The sequence below is a fragment of the Penicillium odoratum genome (assembly GCF_028828045.1).
Source record: "Penicillium odoratum strain IBT 22623 chromosome Unknown utg000002l_segment0_segment0, whole genome shotgun sequence".
Taxonomy (NCBI): Eukaryota; Fungi; Ascomycota; class Eurotiomycetes; order Eurotiales; family Aspergillaceae; genus Penicillium; species Penicillium odoratum.
This window is the reverse complement of record NW_026643144.1, coordinates 1783477-1800783: the sequence shown is the minus strand read 5'-3', so window position 1 is coordinate 1800783 and position 17307 is coordinate 1783477. Positions and strand designations below refer to the sequence as shown.

Here is a 17307-nt window from a genome sequence, read left to right as displayed (position 1 = left end):
AGTCCCAAGACAGTCAGTGTTATGCTAGAGGGGGGAAAAGAAGGATAGACCTAGAAGCCCCGGAGATAGTTCGTGATTCATTAATATATACGAACTGTCCCAAAAACTTCGAAAGGTTTAAGAGGTGTAAAAATATCAGAATCATTTCCACTCGAAAAATTATATTACAACCATTCGAAAAGGACGCCCGTTTCAGTCATGTCGACTGCAGAAACTACCCCAATCACGCCGTAAGAACCGAGAATACATACATCATGAATTCAATAGAAAAGAGAAACCACAGAATCGCATACAGGCTAATATCATGTAACGTTTCATATGGTAGATGATTGAAATTACGTAAATTCCGGAGCTGGGGCAGCTTGCGGCTCTATGTCATCTTTTTTCTCTTCGAGTGCAGGTGCAGGTGCAGGTGCAGGTTCTTCTGCTTGTAATTCTGCGGGTGAAGGCACCTGCTGAGCAACCTGTTCAGTTGGTCTGGGTGGTGATTTCTCAACTAGCTCCTCTGGTTGAATCTCTGTACTTGTAAATTCTTCCTTGATTATCGAGTTTCCAGCGGCTGGCTCCAGAGGAGAGAGCCCAGGAGCCTCATCGGTAGGGGCCTGGGCTTCTAATGTTGAAGGGGATGCGGTATTTGCAGGAGCTTCGGTTGCAATAGGCTCCTCAGGTTGAATTGATTGTTGGGGTTCGGAGGGAGCATCGCCCATTTCCACATCTTCCTTTGGCTCTATAGAGTCAAGGCCTGACTCTGGTCCACCGGAAAGGTCTTTCTTGGTGTTCTCCGTGTCATTTAAAACCGGAGCAGGTTCTGTATCCTGATATTCAGCAGGGGGTGGGATAGATGTCTCGAAAGGCTTCTCGGATAGTCTTGACCATGACGTTTCCGCTGAAATATTTTCTGACTCCGGCTCATTCCACGGCTTCGAAGGAACCCCCTCAACAGTTTTATCAAGACCAATAGATGCCGATGTGATTTCAGAAGGAGTCCGGGACTCCTTGAAGTCGGTTGCTGAGATCTCAGCTGCCACCTGAACTGGCTCTGAGACGGGGCCTTCTGCAAGAGAGTCAATGGTAGTGTCTGCTTTGGCAGCTGGAGTGGGCCCAAGAGCTAGAGGCTCCTCCCTAGACACCCCTTCCGATGCCAAGTGAGATAGAGCCTCGGGCTGATATAACGCTACGGGAGGATCTAGTGACCCAGCACCGGTGGGTTGGTTATCAATATCGCTGGGTTGTTCGGGTGCGGTCGTTCCAGCTATTTGGGCAGTAGAACCGGGTGCAGTAAAAGCAGGTTCAGCTTGCGGTACCTTGGGTATTGCTGATAGTTGTGGAACCACTTCTTGTCCCGCAGAAGGTTCTGAAACATGAGATTGCGGTTCGAAGGTTGCGTCGGACATTTCGACATCCTTCGAGTCAGCCAGAGTATCAACTGTAGGCTGGTCTTCAGACTGGGTGACAGATAGCGCTTGTGGGGTTTCCGGAGTTTTCGCGTCAATCATAGACTCGTCTCCCTCATCACTGTCATCGCCATCGTCACCATCTTCATCATCATCATCTTGACCAGACTGATCAATTGACATTTGTGAAGCATCCTGTCCTTCGCTAGGAGCACCACCACCGGAGTTTGCACCAGCCGAGACCCCATGTACAGTCGCAGCATCGGCACCTTCTCCTGGAGCAAACATGACCTTCTTCTTTCTACCCTTTCCAATGCCCTTGCCCTTGCGCTTTGGTGGCGGAGGTCGTCTCTTGGGTGGGGTCATTACAGAAGCCGAACCAGCTTCGGCAACCACGACACCCTCTGAATTAACAATACCAACACCTTCCACAACTGTGCCAGGTGCAGGCATCTCGGCATTAACAGGCACAGCACTATGCTGAACAATGGCCTGAACATCGCCAGTGATCTCGCCTTCAATGCGATGTCCCTCCGGAACCCAAGCTTCATAGATAGAGATCTTTCCTGTCTCAGGGTCTGTCTTCTTGAACTTGGTGCGTCTCATGGGACCGGGCCCAGACCCATCGACAGATGTCGCACCACCATAAAGCGATGGCAGGCCAGATCGTCTCTTCGCCAAAAACTCCACCTCCGCAGGCTCCAGGTGCTTAGGAAGCGTCATCCATTTGCGGCTGGTAAAGGCACGATCCGCCAAATGAGCACCACCGATGCCTTCCTCACCATCCACAGCTGTCTTATCATCTTCATCGGGGGCGCGAGCGTTTTGGTGAATGTAGATGCACCCAGCACGAGCGGCGCGCAAGAGGGCGCGACTGCTTGCGCCTAAGAGCTGACTGTCTCGTGGCATTGCTAGCTCCGGCAGCATAGCAGTGCCACCGGGTCCTTGGACTGTAAACTCGGAGTCCTCAGTCTTAGGCACCTGAGAATAAGTGTGTGGTTGACGTGACCAGCGACGAACGGGCAGTCCTTCGAAGACATCGTGGTCGATTTGGCCGGTTCGTCGGTTACCGTCGAGCTGTCGGCCGGAACGCGAAGACCGGAACTATAAGCATGTTCAGTATACCTGAATTATCGAGTGTTGAACCCTTTGATTGGCAATTGCTTGATAGCTTTGCTTCGCAGAGGTTATAACTTGCACAGGATCCTGGAATGGGAGCATTGCGGTCGCAATAAAGACTTACAGTCGATGGCATAATGACCGGCTTTGGGGTACTCTACCCCCACAAGAATCAGAAAATATCTAACCAACTACAAGCAAAGGCCGGCGTGGAAGGCGGAGGAGGGAAAAAGACGTTGATGGGGAGCGGAGTTGCTTTCGGCGCGTTTACCAATGTCGGGGTCTCATCATAAGGGAGTATCATCACGTGATTATACTCACAGCATCCTCCTGATTACAATAGAACGATATGTTCGAGATCCTCGAATGATGGTAAAGTGGATAGGCATAATTTCTATTCTGGTACTGGGGGTAAATGAATTTGCCTCCAAAGACAACGCGTGTACTATAATACAGGGAGAATAATCAAATCCAATATCCCTCCGATCTGGCAATAATGGAGTACTTATTTCAACGCGATGAAAGGCTTTGAAATACTTGCATTCGATACATGTTGGTTAATTCCAGCTAATATGTATTAGTTTAAAAACAGGAATTCAAGCAATCTGACTAGAAAACATACCCATCGTCCTTCTGACGAACAATGCCTCCATGTTCGCCGGTCTCCTTGCCCTGGAGAGCATTAGGTATTAGCCGAGTAGCTCGACCTCCATTAGTTGGAAGCGCTTACTGTCTTCTGGCCCTCCACCACCAATTTATCCATCTGGTAGAACTGGCTGATTGTTGTTTGCCTCTGCAATGGACGTTAGTATGATTTATATGAGTATAACAACGAAACCTGGGGGCGTCAAGGAAGCAGAATGCACCGCAACATGGAAATCATCCTAGTTCCCGCCCCAAAGGATAGAAATATATCAACGAACCTTCAGCAAGCGTAGGTCCTGTAGGCCACTCTGGATCAGCTCCTGTATCCGGCGATCTTCAGTCTCATTTTGGTGCTCGCGGAATGAGTCACGCGTCTTGCGAATGGCGTATTCCCGGAAGTTGTAGTTGGAGAACTGAGTCGACTGGCGCATCAGAGAACGGAACTAGCCCAATGAAATGGCAACGTTAGTTAAATCTAGACAACCGAGATAGACACAGGGACTTGGTTTGCTGTTGGCCGAACACCACTGGGTATGACTTACCAGAGACCGCACCTGGAAGCCGGTTTCACGATGCAAGTTGGCGACAGACATGATGAAATATGGGAAGCAGAGAACTGAAATAGTATATGTTGTTGGGGAATAGACAGACAATAGTCAGGGCAAGTGCGAACTGTCGGACTATTTGATTGTTAGATATCGGCGTCTTCGCGTCCCAAGATATCTGTCTCACTGACAGGCTTGCTTGTCGAAGGAGAATCGCAAGAGGTGTGTTTTTATTGTCAATTTAATTGAAGGGGTTGCTGAGGAAGCTTGTAGCGATGAATGCCGTGCGCAACAGCAGGGTTTATATGGCGTTGACGAAGGTGGCGGTTCGGGCTCCGGAGATATCACAGAGCGATCTGGGGCGAATTAACGATATCGAACAAACTCGATAGACGCCAAATGTTTCGTCGGAAGCAGCACAGCAGTAGTTCCTAGTCAGAGATGGAAAGGGGTGAAGAGCGAAGAGAGTTGTGGTCTCGGACAAAGTCGCAGGGCGGGAAATTCTTTTGCGTTCGGAGTCGCCAATGACGGAGTTAACCAGGGCCGAGCTCCCTGCTCCAACGGTTCTTCCTCCCCCAAACATATTTGCGAACATCACATTCTTCGTTGATAATCTATTGGTTCATTGATCTTCTTCTTCAATTGTTCATTATGTCGCAGATACCTACGCCTCCTACATCGCGACCAGGGTCAGAGGCTCCTGAGGTAGAGAGGAAGTCCGCAGAGTCCCCGGAAGCTTCATCGGAGTTACTCGAGTCCTTGGATACTCTTCTTGAACAGTACTTGCACTTGCTTGATCAGCAGCAGGAACTACAGTCAGTGCTCGCGAAGCAGTTGTCCTCGGTATGAGAAAATCTGTTGTTTGGGGTTGTTACTGCGCACAGCTAATCCCATTGATTAGGGATTTCTCGCCCTTGCCCACGCAAACTACACTTGTCCTCCTGGCCGACGATATGGTGCCGACTATTATGATGAACGAATGAAAGCGACCGGACGAATGTATGTCATCCTTGATGAAACCGTTAGGTCTGACTATTTGTTGACATGTCGCAACAGTTCGATCCAGGAGGGACCAGAGAATGAACCCACGAATTCCACAGAAACTAGCAATTCCCCGTTGCACAATGACGAGCATCATTTCGATATCAAGTACACTCGGATCCACCTGCCCGAAGATCAAGTTGAGGAAAAGGAAGAATTACAAGTCAATGGCACAACGGCAGATGATTCACCAGTTGAGGACTCCACCGCTTCCAAGCCTGAGTCCAAGGCCCTCAAGAAGTCTAGACCAAATGATCCTATATACTGGTACGGGATTCTAGTGCCGCCATCATTACGCACTGCCCAAAAGTCCTTCACCGATACTATTCAAAACCAGGTACCGGCATTGGCGGCTGTGGTGGTGAAGATGCGCGCACTAGAGGACAAAATCAATAAAGTACGAATGAAGCTTGAAGGGTAAATCTGAGAACCCTTTTCAACCTGCTTCTACAGCTCCTTTACATAGCTCACATCGGCTTTAAATTCCCTTTACTCTGTATATTAATTTTCAAAAAGCCCAATGCTCCTTTACCGGGTCCGCTTCTCCTAACCGTTAGACTGTTTCACCTTCGGGCTAAATTATCCGAGGCCCCCTGGTTGCATACATAGGTACATAATGCCAACTGAGATAGATTTTTAAATTAGCTACGTACGTATATACGTCTTATACCGAGTACTCCTGAATAATTTGTCTTTGTTTTCTGTGCACTCCGTGGGTACTCCGTACTTTTTCCACATATGCAGAATAACCGGGATTGACCCTCAATATGAGACGTAGCGTCGGAGAAGGCTTGGAATTAACCCCACTGTGACCGTCGAGATCTGTCAAGGATTGCGCTCGGTCCTGTTCGCCTTTCATTCATCTTCAATTTTCAGGTCTGGCCATCACCTTCTTCTACTTAGTGTGGAATGTGATTGGTTCTATCGGATCACACCTGACACCCAGACCATGTGACCTTTATCAAGGAGTACGGAGTACTTAGATTGCAACAGATACTGGACCAAATTAATTTGATTCCCAAAGTGATACAGATCCACTTGGCTTTTCTCAAACGAGGTCTTAATCTAAAACTGGGGGGGGATGAGGCTGGGGTTTCCAAACATTCTCATTGTGTTTCCCTTTTCCCTCCTTTTTCTTTGATAGCGACTTTGTGAAGGGAGCTGGAAGCTCTTCCACTCTTTTTTCTTCCTTTCTTTTGATGTAAGTCAATCTGGGGTGTTGACAATCTGATGATAGCTAAGAACAATATGCGCCAGGCTCTTTTTTTGAAACATCGCTGGTTTGATATCTGCGATCTCCTCTCGTTCAGTCTTGTACCTTCAAATCCTTTCAACTGTAAGCCCCCCCAGTTCCGTAATGATATGCCTCTGGACACGCCCTGACACATTTTCCATTTCAGAGAGGCATTGATTGCCCTTCCATTCGTTTATAGATCTTTGAGGCTTTGAACCAGTGGTTCAAGCTTATCATTCTCGGTAGACTGCTGAGGCAGTCACTGTAGAATTCACTACTCCCAACGGCACCATTCACTCATCTCGCGTCTTTCTATACATTCTTTCCATTGCTCGATCAGGGAATCGAGCAAATTCATCATTTTACTCACCTCCATACTGTCGCAATCGTGGTGCTCGGACTATATCGAGGTCCACTTGATGCCATAGTAAGCCCTAGCTGCATATCCGCAATACGAGCCACCCGCCTGCAATTTGATAGCTAAACCAAGGGACCAATGAATCCCTCAAGTCAAGCCGATCAAGGGCCAAGCCCGGAATCATCGGGAACTGAACCACGCCGGTCAGGCTCTGTCAAGCGAGCGCGTCAGTTGCTGGAAGCTGGAGTACGACCAACACAAGCAGCACCACCAGTCTCAAGACCACCGCCTCCTCCACCAGTTAGGAAGGCTGCTCACCAGACACAGTGGCCACTCCCAGCCTCAGGCCTAGAGCCTCAGCCGCTCAACCCCCAAAACCCGCGCTTCATGGCGCCTCGAGGGCCCCCGCCACTTAGGCCCCCACGCCCTAGTGAAATGCCTATGCAAATCCCCTCGCCATCGATCTACTCTGTACGAAGTGGCGAAGGCTCTGCGCCCAGTGTAGCCCTTTATGCAAACCCGTATCCTTACCCAACACGGGGGGCGAGATCATTTTCGCTTCCAAACCCGCACAACCAGCTGCAGCCGCCGCGCCCGTTGACCAGCGATGGCTCCGCCAGTCCGACAAGTACCGTGGGTGGGACTTCTCGCATGTCGATTACAACGGACGACCTTTTTAGGCACTCAACTTACTCTCTTTCTTCGTCGTCCGGTTTGGCTCCGGTTCTGCCTCGGGAGCCACCTTTACCACCAGCTCAACCACGACGCCCACCTGCTGGTTTGAATGTGATTCCTGCAGGCTCACGGCGAAGTCGAGCTCGTGCGTCTTCTGTGTCCCCGATTATAGAGGAAATTCCCGACCCCCGCCATACACTGGGATCTTTCGCCTCCAGTCGAGCGATGCCATATAGCTGGGGATCTGGGCCCGGTGCATCGGAGATCCTGGAAGGATACCTCGACGACGAGTCTTCCGAGGAGGAAGAGGAAGAGGAGACTGGTAAAAACGAACATGAAGAAGAGGCGAACCCAGTGCGAAGTGTCAGCGTTGGCAAGAGGCAGAAGCCGACGATGCGCACGATCATGAAGTCGAATCCGCCCTCCGAAGTGTCAATTCCTGATATGCCTGATATCACAACTGTGCGCGCAGCAGAGGAGTCCAGTCGGGCTATTGCAGCAGGAACAGCTGCGACAGGAAAACTTAGGGTAGTGAATGCAACCCCCACAACAATTCGCACACCCAGCCCGGTGCGTCGGGGATCGATCTCTTCGCTGTCTGGAGAATCTTGCGTCGACCCTGAGAAGCCCCGTTTCGCAAGGCAGGAGGATCATACGTACCGTGGTGCCCTGGAAAAAGAACTCGAGGGCCTACCTCAGGCTGCGCCAACGTTGAGTGACAAGAGGCCGAATGGTCGCAAGCCTCCGCGTCTGGACATGAATGCTGTGCGGGTTGCGGAGTCCCGTGGAAGTCTTTCGAGCTTGTCAGATCTCATTCGACGTGCGACTCGACTGGCTTCGAATCTGGACCACGGGAAGACCGCCAGCCGATCTGACCTCGTGGCTGCAGGTGCAGACTTTAGAGAGCTAGGTGAGTGCCGTGGAAACCATTAGTATAAGACGTCAAGGCTGACTGTATCCAGGACATCGGGGACGCAACTCCGGATCTCTGTCCGATATCCTGGCATCATTCCCAAACCCGACTCCCGATGGACACAGCTCCTGGCCCGTGTTCTTCGGTCGTTCTAATCTACGTAATGTCGAGCCTCTCGCTTCTCATGACGACACCCCCGAGACCCCAAAGGCCAAGCGTCAATGCTGTGGTATGCCCCGAAAGTGGTTCATCATCCTCTGCATCGTCATCTTCGTCGTCGTCGTTCTTGCAATTCTGCTCCCGGTCTTCTTGGTCGCTGTGCCCAACGAGAACGCAGCCGATAAATCCTGCGCGCACACAACACCGTGCCACAACGGCGGTGTCAGTGTATCGAGCGGCTCCGAATGTTCCTGCGTATGCTCAGATGGATATACAGGTGTCCAGTGCAGCATTCTGGGAGACAGCACCTGCGTCTCAGCAGAAGTTGACAACGGTAGCATCAGCAAGAACGCGACGATGGGTAGCTCCATCCCCACTTTACTGGATCAGTCAGACTCGAAGTTCGGCATCGAACTTGACGCCATCACCATCATGGCTCTCTTCAGCCTGAGCAATGTTACCTGTCAGACCGAGAACGACCTGGTCGCCTTCAGCAAGGTGAAGCGCGGTAGCAGCGACAATGCGCGTCGCGCCATTACACTCCCAGTCGAAAATGGAACCGAAACCGAAACCGAAACTTCAGATATCCACGACGAAACGACAACCGAAACCCCTTCTCTGTTGGTTGGTTCAACAGGTGTTTCGCACGTGATGCATGCGCGCGCAACGGCCACCGCCAATGGTATCTATTACGATAGTGGGAATGCCCGGTCTGCGTCCACCGAGACTGACTCCACCGCGACCACCACCAGTTCACCCACGGCAACCGGGACCGGAACCACATCTACAGCCTCTGCCACGGCCACCAGCGTCCCCTCAGGCGTCGTGGAGTTCTCGCAGGTGGCGGTACTTTACATTCTAGAAAAGACCGGGTCGTTTGACTTGGCGCAGCAATCGGAGTCTGAGATCCAGACGTACCTGATTGATGAGTACAATTCGGCGGCACACCCGGCTGTGGAAATCTTAGGATGGTATGGATTAGACTTTGCCAACAAGACAATCACCACAGGGTGAAGGAGCGTCAACATCGATATTCCAAGTTTCTCACGGAGTTCGTTCTATTCAAGCTTGGAGTGAGGGATAGGTTCAAGTGTTTCAAATGTTGATTTTTACATGTACATATAGCAGATACCATACAACTACATGCATTGTGTCAAGTTTTCGATTCAGGGACTCAGGGTCTACTCCATAATGCATGAAGTGAGCCCTGGAAACTTACAGATTACGTAGATGACAAATTACTGGATCAATTTTGATGTAGAGCATGGTTCTAAAAAACGCGTAAATACCCGTGGACACAGTTAAAGGTGGAACCCACCAGTGCTTGGCACTTCAAATCACGACATTTTTGGCGGAGGTTGCGTGATGGTCACGTGGGAAGACGCGCCAGCTATTGACGAAGTATATAGAAACGATATATAATCATGAAGATACATATCAATTCCAGGGGAAATCAGGGGAGAGTTCGTCACCTGGAGGCTGAGTAGAGACTATATAAAAGTCCACGTCGCCCGTACTCCGTAATTGCCGCCCCCTGAAAATCAGGGAAAGGAGATAATCCCCGCTGTAAACGAGTACGGGGCCCGATCTCCGCGGGAGTCCAGGAAAGCAGTGAATCCCACCAACACAGTGTATGGTCATAGAAATACTCCATACCATTCAGAATTGTATGTGGGAGGCCAATTGGTCATATATATATACTTTCTCCGGTATAAAGTATACAGTATAGACTCGGTACTGCGGACCGATACTAGAAGGGTTAGATGAAACCGTGGAACCCCAAACCCCGATATGAGATCCTGACCAAGGCACATTGTAAGAAGTTAAGAGAATAAAAGAAATAGGAGGAATAAAAAGTGATAAATGCGAAACATGAAAGAGGAATTGATAATCCCGATTTCCCCTGGTTCGCGTTCTGTCTGGATGATGCGGCGCAGCCAAGACTCCAGGGATCCACATGACGACTTGTCCAGGCCATGATTGTCACTGGGAGACGTACGACACCGAAGCTTGGTTAGCCATAAACGGCTGATTTTTTCCCCTTTCCCTCCACTTTTTCTTCCTGTATATTACCTTGGGGGTTTCCTCGTTTTCTTGTTCTTCTGTTTATATACCCTTTATTATACAAACATGGCCAACGCTCCTCACGGTGGTGTCCTCAAGGACCTGATTGCCCGCGATGCTCCTCGCCAGGAGCAGCTTATCGCTGAGGCTGAGACTCTCCCCTCCGTTGTGCTCACTGAGCGCCAGCTGTGTGATCTTGAGTTGATCATGAACGGTGGTTTCTCTCCTCTGGAGGGTGAGTTGCATTTCCAATTCCAATTCCCTCGTGGAGGGGGAAACCTTGCATTGGAGGGGTAAAATGGCTAATATTCAATCTCACCGCCCATAGGATTCATGAATGAGACCGATTACAACGGGTATGCCTAGAAATGATGCCATTGGAATGCAATCACGCAATATCTAACTCTTGCATAGTGTCTGTGAGGACTGCCGCCTTGCTGATGGCAATGTCTTCTCCATGCCCATTACCCTCGACGTCAGCAAGCAGACCATCGACGAGAACAAGTTGCAACCCGGTGCCCGCATCACCCTGCGCGATTTCCGTGACGACCGCAACCTGGCCATCTTGACCATTGACGACATTTACCGCCCCGACAAGTGAGTTTGTCAATATTTTCTCGTTTTCTCGTCTTTTCATCTTTCGGGCAATAATACTGGGGCATTGCGGAGCGAGATCTCCGATTTCGCCGCATTTACTGCCGATCGCACTCCGAGACAAACCGGTTATTCAAAATTTTCTGGCTTAGATTTCTTTGCTGGGTACTTTTGGTGATGGGTTGTTTCAAGCGGATCCCCTCCCCCCTTTCTTTTGACTCTGGATATGAGTGGCGGCCTTAACGGCAAATATTTTTACGCAATATGAGGGATCAAGGGTCGTACTTTTGGTGGGGCAGGGCTGACGTGGATGTTCCCTTTTAGGACCAAGGAGGGTAAGCTTGTCTTCGGTGGTGACCCTGAGCACCCTGCCATCAAGTACCTGAACGAGACCGCTCAGGAGTTCTACATTGGTGGTAAGATTGACGCTGTCAACAAGCTGAACCACTACGACTATGTCGCTCTTCGCTGTAAGTTTCTTCGGTTGCAATTATTTTTTATTTGCGCCATTGATCTAACCCGTATCTTCAGACACTCCCGCCGAACTCCGCGTTCACTTTGACAAGCTGGGCTGGTCCCGCGTTGTCGCTTTCCAGACCCGTAACCCCATGCACCGTGCTCACCGTGAGCTGACAGTTCGCGCTGCTCGCTCCCGCCAGGCCAATGTTCTGATCCACCCCGTTGTCGGTCTCACCAAGCCCGGTGACATTGACCACTTCACCCGTGTCCGTGCCTACCAGGCCCTCCTGCCCAGCTACCCTAACGGCATGGCCGTCCTGGGTCTGCTTGGTCTGGCCATGCGTATGGGTGGTCCCCGTGAGGCCATCTGGCACGCCATCATCCGTAAGAACCACGGTGCCACTCACTTCATTGTTGGTCGTGACCACGCCGGTCCCGGTAGCAACTCCAAGGGTGAGGACTTCTACGGTCCTTACGACGCTCAGCACGCTGTCGAGAAGTACAAGGACGAGCTCGGCATCGAGGTCGTCGAGTTCCAGATGGTCACCTACCTGCCCGACTCCGATGAGTACCGTCCCGTCGACCAGGTTCCCCAGGGTGTCAAGACCCTGAACATCTCCGGCACTGAGCTGCGCCGCCGCCTGCGCTCCGGCGCTCACATCCCCGAGTGGTTCTCTTACCCCGAGGTCGTCAAGATCCTGCGCGAGTCCAACCCTCCCCGCGCCAGCCAGGGTTTCACCATCTTCCTGACCGGTTACATGAACTCCGGCAAGGATGCCATTGCCCGCGCTCTGCAGGTGACCCTCAACCAGCAAGGCGGCCGCTCTGTCTCCCTGCTGCTGGGTGACACCGTTCGTCACGAGCTCTCCTCCGAGCTGGGCTTCACCGCCGAGGACCGCCACACCAACATCCAGCGCATCTCCTTTGTCGCTTCTGAGCTGACCCGCGCCGGTGCCGCCGTTATCGCTGCCCCCATTGCTCCCTACGAGCGCTCCCGCAAGTACGCCAAGGATGCCGTCTCCCAGGCCGGCCAGTTCTTCCTCGTCCACGTCGCTACTCCCCTCGAGTACTGCGAGAAGACCGACAAGCGTGGCATTTACGCGCGTGCCCGTCGTGGTGAGATTAAGGGCTTCACTGGTGTCGATGACCCCTATGAGGTTCCCACCAACGCCAACCTCACTGTCGACGCCTCCAAGCAGACTGTCCGCAGCATCGTGCACGAGATCATCCTCATGCTCGAGACTCAGGGCTACTTCGAGCGCAACTAAGATGTCAAAATGGTTGTTTGCTTTTGTTTCTTTTTACGTTTGGGTTCTGCCCATAGAGATGTATTCGCTTTTTAATTGCGATTGGATTCCCCTGAATTAGACTTTACAATCAATTCCTTGTCCACTGTACCTATATTTTAGAAATCATCTATTCACCCGCCTGGACGGAACGCACTTTGAAGCGACAAATTTTATATTTTGAAACCGCGGTAATACCCAAGTATACCAAAGCCACGTGCATTAAAATGAACATTTTGTATTCAATCTTCTGCAAGAAAGATACCTGAGTCAATATCCTAAAACTGCAACTGGCAAAACAAGTACTGAACAAATATGAAACAATCGACTAAAGTACAACGCAAGTCGAAAATTGATAATAGAACCTCTGACACGATATAAAACAAAACCGCAAACATAGGTATCAAATAAAACATAGCATAGTGGCACACCACATGTTGCTTGTCTTCAAATGGACTTTGACGAACAAGACCTGGTCAACGAACAGCTCCGTGAAGTGCTGGACTTGCTGGACCCACGGTCAACTGTTGGTTTCTGTTTCTTCTTCATAGCTCTCTCCTGCTTCATTCTTTCTTCCTCCTCCAGGATAACCTCTTGTATCAACCTCTCATCGATATCTGATTCCAGAGTCGGCAACACGGATCGTACAATTTCCGCCACTGTCTTCTTGGGCGTAACATGCACTTCTTGATCAGAGTCTCTCAAATCTCTGGAATGCACAGATACTGCAGTACGAGAAAGAGGAGAGCAAGATCGAGAACGTGAACGTGAATGGCTGGGTGTGGATCTCTGATCCGCGGATAGAGGTCCCGAATCTGAGGTTACCTCTGTATTTTGTGATTCGCGTCGTTCTTGAACGTCCATTTTCTTTCCTTCTTCTTCTTCTTCTTCTCCTTTGACTTGTTTGAAGGCTGGAACAAGGTGGTTTGCGTCTTCGAGCTCAAGCTTTCGCGTGAGACCTCTGTATTCCTCCCCTTCCTCGTCGGACTCTGTATCAGAATCGTAGATGCGAATCAGCCTTGGTGGTTTCTCTGGCTCCTTTTGCTCAAGCAGCTTTTCTATCCCTTCGCATTCGGGAACTTCTTCTTCGGTCTCTTCAACCTTCGCTGTTGGCAGCGATACTTTGATTCTATTGAGAGGTGGAGCCAGGTCTCTCTGGGGGGCCATACAAGGCTCAGTATAGGTTTGTGTTGTAAAGTAGCTGCCATCCTGACTAGCAACGCTAGAAGGTGTGCTCATAAAACCACTCTCGGGGGTGCACATTTCACGATAAAATGCTGGGCTATTACTCCCATACGATAGCTGACCGTTGACGATCAAAGGCCCGTGGGGGATGCCAGTGTTGTAGACATATGGAGGAGGGACTAGGTGTGGAGGATCAAATCCTGGGTGATTGTTGGGAATAAATTGATGGTTGCTCAAGCCGTTACTTGGGTGCTGTGGTGGCGGATGATATAATGATGGATATGGTTCATTGTTGTAGGGCATGCCGTTGATCCAGTAAGGTGGACCAGGGAGTAAATGAGGAGGAAACTCTCCGCGTGGGTGAGATGGAGGTGAATTCTCTGGCTGAAACGGTGAATCATGATACTTGGGAAATCCACGATAGCCACCCCTGTTGGGTCCGTTGCGATATGTTCTGTTGTACCGCGGAGAACCGTTGTGATTGTTGTTACGCCCTTGAGATGAAACATAGGGTCTCGCGCGAAGAGAAAGCCTACCCCCCATGTTCTGAGAAGGGTTGCTCTCCATATCCAGAAGAGTCAGAAAATAGTTGGGATCTTTCTGGAACAACTAGTAACATCGACATGAGTATGCATCTCCTGTTGCCTGAGGCCAGAGGGGATCTTACCTTGATCGCGTCTCTACAGTCATCGACGTAGGCAAATGTGACTTTACAAATGAAAGTCCATGTTTGAGGCCCAGTGGAGTATGACTCGATGGAGTAGACTTCTAAAGGACCTCGGTCTCTCAGAGCAGAAGAGACATCTTGGGCTGTGATGGGGGCACCAGACCGGAGACCAAGGCAAGCGGTTCCTTCCTTCCAGTTAGAATCAAACTGGGAAATAGCGACGAAAAGAGGAAAACTATGAAAAACAGAAAAAAAGGAGAAGAACTGGCAAGGTGCTTACGTCTTCCTTTGGCTCTTTCGATTCGCAGCCACCGATCGTGTAGAGTAATGCGTGCGTTAGGGCCCAGTGCAGCATTGGCGTGTTCTACTTTCTATGGAGCGTAAATCCTCAGCATCTGAAGAGCATGGAGCGTGATAATACGACTTACCTCAAACTGCACAAATGCACCTGGTAGACCTTTCTTCTTATCCTGCTTGATTTTAACATGACACGGTCCATACACGGTGAATGCCTTCTTCAAGCTTTCAGTCATTTCCTCTGCCGCGACCTTCGTAGACAGACTAAGAGAAAGCAGTGAGCAGAATACTTCTCAGGCGGCGAGAGATGTACTTACTTTCCAACAAAGATACAAGCATCTGGAGGAAACAGTCCCTGAGCATTCTTGGCCGATGGCTCCTCCTGCAGGCGATCCACACGACGAGGATACTTGTTCTCGAAATCAGGCTCCATGGCCTGGATAGTCATGGTGAGTTATATATTCAATTAGTATGTTTATATCGATGCTTGGTCTGTCGATGATAAAGATTAGGTTGGGTGAACAAAAGCAATAGATGTATAGACAAGGAATGGTGGAAGTGTGTATAGGAACGAAAGAATATATCACCCACCCACCTCCGCAAGCATTTTCAACACACAAATTGCATCAGGACAGTACTAAGTCGCTTTTTTGGACCGCTTACCACTGGAAAATGTGATGAAGGCAAGCTACCATGGCTACATCCGGGTCTAACCATTAGGTACAGGTTGCTTTGACTCACAAACAAAGTATATCCAGGAACCAAGCACCCAGGAAAAGACTAACACACACAGTTGAACCAGAAACTGTAAGGTAAATCAATAAATTACAGTTAGTCCGTGCCGTTTTTGGTATCGGAACTCGCTAGGACTGTCATCGGAGGTCGACCTATGTATCTACTGATTGAACCTTGGGAATCTGAATGTGTAGCTTTATGGTCCAAGAGTATCCAGGTTTAGACTCGGCCGGTCTCGGTTAAAGTAATAATCTCTTCTCATCACAGATGCATGACGCTCTATGTGCGTAACTTTTACCTACGTTAGCCCTATACGTTCACGGAGAGTCAGAGACTTTATGGCAACAATAATCAAACCTGGCTTTTGCTGGTGTGGAAAATTCATGTTAAACAGATATAATCGCTAAATGATGAGAGAGTAGTACTTTTAAGTCATCAAGATATAGAGCCCTAATCGACACCTATTGCCTCAAGAAGGCAATAGATATAGCAAAGACCTCAGGAACCTTGAAACCCGACTGATGAACTGTAGTATTGCAAGGCAGATGTGAAAATGGGATCCAATGAGTGGTGAATGTAAATTCATTCCAAAATACCGTGACATTGTAGTATAAGTTGCTCATGACGGAGACATCTTATCGCGGGTGATCGGCGCTCTTTAAGTTTCACGCCACCTCGGGAACTCGACATCATCCTGAAGCTTTCTCTTCAAACTCTCTCTGTCCACATTGAACCTCTCAAACGTGACCACGGGAGAGAAATGATTCCCACTCGGTGTCTAGCTGCGCAAGGCAACTTCTTCAGGCGCAGCGCCGAGGAATTTGGCCGCCTCTCGAAGATCGGTACGGCCCTGGATTCCCCCATAGCTACCAAAAAACTAACCGACCCATTATAGCCTGGAACACAGAGGCCCTCCACACTCCTACCAAACCATACACCCTTCTCAATTTTGAAGATGAGCGAACCGTCTCCGACTGCAAGACTTTCGCCGATCGCGCCGTCGGTGGTTTCAGCACCGCCGAGCTAGACTACGAACCAGCAGACCCCTCCTCCAACACACCGGCCCACGTTCGCTTCCATGGCAGCATTTCTACAAAGCTCCCAGAAAATTGGCGCGTAGAGCGGACTGGTATGTCTCACTGGCCCAGCTTCACTACAGGCAGGATACTAATCGCGTCGGGGTACGAACAGGATATGCCGCATTCCGCAACAAAGACCGCGGCCTCTGGCTCTTTGGCCGTCTCTTCTGGGACGTCGATCCATATGCCTATCTCGCGCTCCGCATCAAATCCGACGGCCGCCGATACACCGTGAACATCCAGACAGAGTCTGTCGTTGAGACCGATATTCACCAACACCGATTATATACCCGACACCACCGCATGCAAGACAGCTCGCCAATCTTAGATCAAGCATTGCACGCGAAGTCATCTGAAGACGCCGAGGCAGTGGAAGAATTGTACCCCAAGGGCATTCCCTCGGCGCTTTCCGACATTCCCCCTGAATCCATCATATCCTCGGCTTCTAGCACAACTACCTCCGGATCAACAGGCTGGGAGACGGTACTTTTACCATTTAACGCATTTGTCCGAACGAATCACGGATATGTAGTCGAGCCACAGACTTCTATCATTCGCCAGCGGGTAAAGAGTATTGGTATCGGTCTCACGGATCGTATCGAAGGGCCCTATGATTTGCGTATTCACAAAATCTGGGCTACTAATGGCATGGGCGAGGCAGATATCGAGGAAGAGCGTCGGATCTGCGGCGCAGACGCATTGCCGCTCGATGAAGGTGTTCAGTCTGCTTGGATTGACTCCCCGCATCGAGCTGAGACGCAGAGCCCGAAGAAGACCGAGACAAAAGAAAAGGGTCTGAAGGGTCTCCGGTCGGAGTGGGAGGAGTGATCTGTTCTGCAGTATCTCGCCGTCACAAAT

General features: G+C 50.2%; 6 protein-coding genes across 6 annotated transcripts; 4 read left to right on the top strand and 2 right to left on the bottom strand.

Annotated features, from left to right (window-relative positions):
- Positions 1 to 335: 335 nt before the first annotated feature.
- N7520_002672 (uncharacterized protein) lies at positions 336 to 3751 on the bottom strand (the record flags this gene model as incomplete). Its single annotated transcript, XM_057136607.1, has 5 exons — positions 336 to 2498; positions 3132 to 3185; positions 3244 to 3306; positions 3437 to 3601; positions 3701 to 3751. 5 exons carry the CDS (start codon positions 3749 to 3751, stop codon positions 336 to 338), a joined length of 2496 nt encoding a protein of 831 aa, XP_056999293.1.
- Positions 3752 to 4354: 603 nt separating this feature from the next.
- N7520_002671 (uncharacterized protein) lies at positions 4355 to 5165 on the top strand (the record flags this gene model as incomplete). Its single annotated transcript, XM_057136606.1, has 3 exons — positions 4355 to 4546; positions 4605 to 4702; positions 4760 to 5165. The coding sequence occupies 3 exons, from the start codon at positions 4355 to 4357 to the stop codon at positions 5163 to 5165; spliced, it is 696 nt and encodes a 231-aa protein (XP_056999292.1).
- A 1309-nt stretch (positions 5166 to 6474) lies between these two features.
- On the top strand, positions 6475 to 9097 carry N7520_002670 (uncharacterized protein; the record flags this gene model as incomplete). The annotated part of the gene is made up of 2 exons (XM_057136605.1): positions 6475 to 7921; positions 7974 to 9097. 2 exons carry the CDS (start codon positions 6475 to 6477, stop codon positions 9095 to 9097), a joined length of 2571 nt encoding a protein of 856 aa, XP_056999291.1.
- Positions 9098 to 10213: 1116 nt separating this feature from the next.
- sC (sulfate adenylyltransferase) lies at positions 10214 to 12468 on the top strand (the record flags this gene model as incomplete). Its single annotated transcript, XM_057136604.1, has 5 exons — positions 10214 to 10382; positions 10476 to 10503; positions 10562 to 10744; positions 11066 to 11211; positions 11273 to 12468. 5 exons carry the CDS (start codon positions 10214 to 10216, stop codon positions 12466 to 12468), a joined length of 1722 nt encoding a protein of 573 aa, XP_056999290.1.
- A 465-nt stretch (positions 12469 to 12933) lies between these two features.
- On the bottom strand, positions 12934 to 15083 carry N7520_002668 (uncharacterized protein; the record flags this gene model as incomplete). Its single annotated transcript, XM_057136603.1, has 5 exons — positions 12934 to 14280; positions 14339 to 14481; positions 14619 to 14709; positions 14767 to 14899; positions 14953 to 15083. 5 exons carry the CDS (start codon positions 15081 to 15083, stop codon positions 12934 to 12936), a joined length of 1845 nt encoding a protein of 614 aa, XP_056999289.1.
- A 1047-nt stretch (positions 15084 to 16130) lies between these two features.
- On the top strand, positions 16131 to 17277 carry N7520_002667 (CIA30 family protein; the record flags this gene model as incomplete). Its single annotated transcript, XM_057136602.1, has 3 exons — positions 16131 to 16212; positions 16266 to 16499; positions 16562 to 17277. The coding sequence occupies 3 exons, from the start codon at positions 16131 to 16133 to the stop codon at positions 17275 to 17277; spliced, it is 1032 nt and encodes a 343-aa protein (XP_056999288.1).
- Positions 17278 to 17307: the final 30 nt, after the last annotated feature.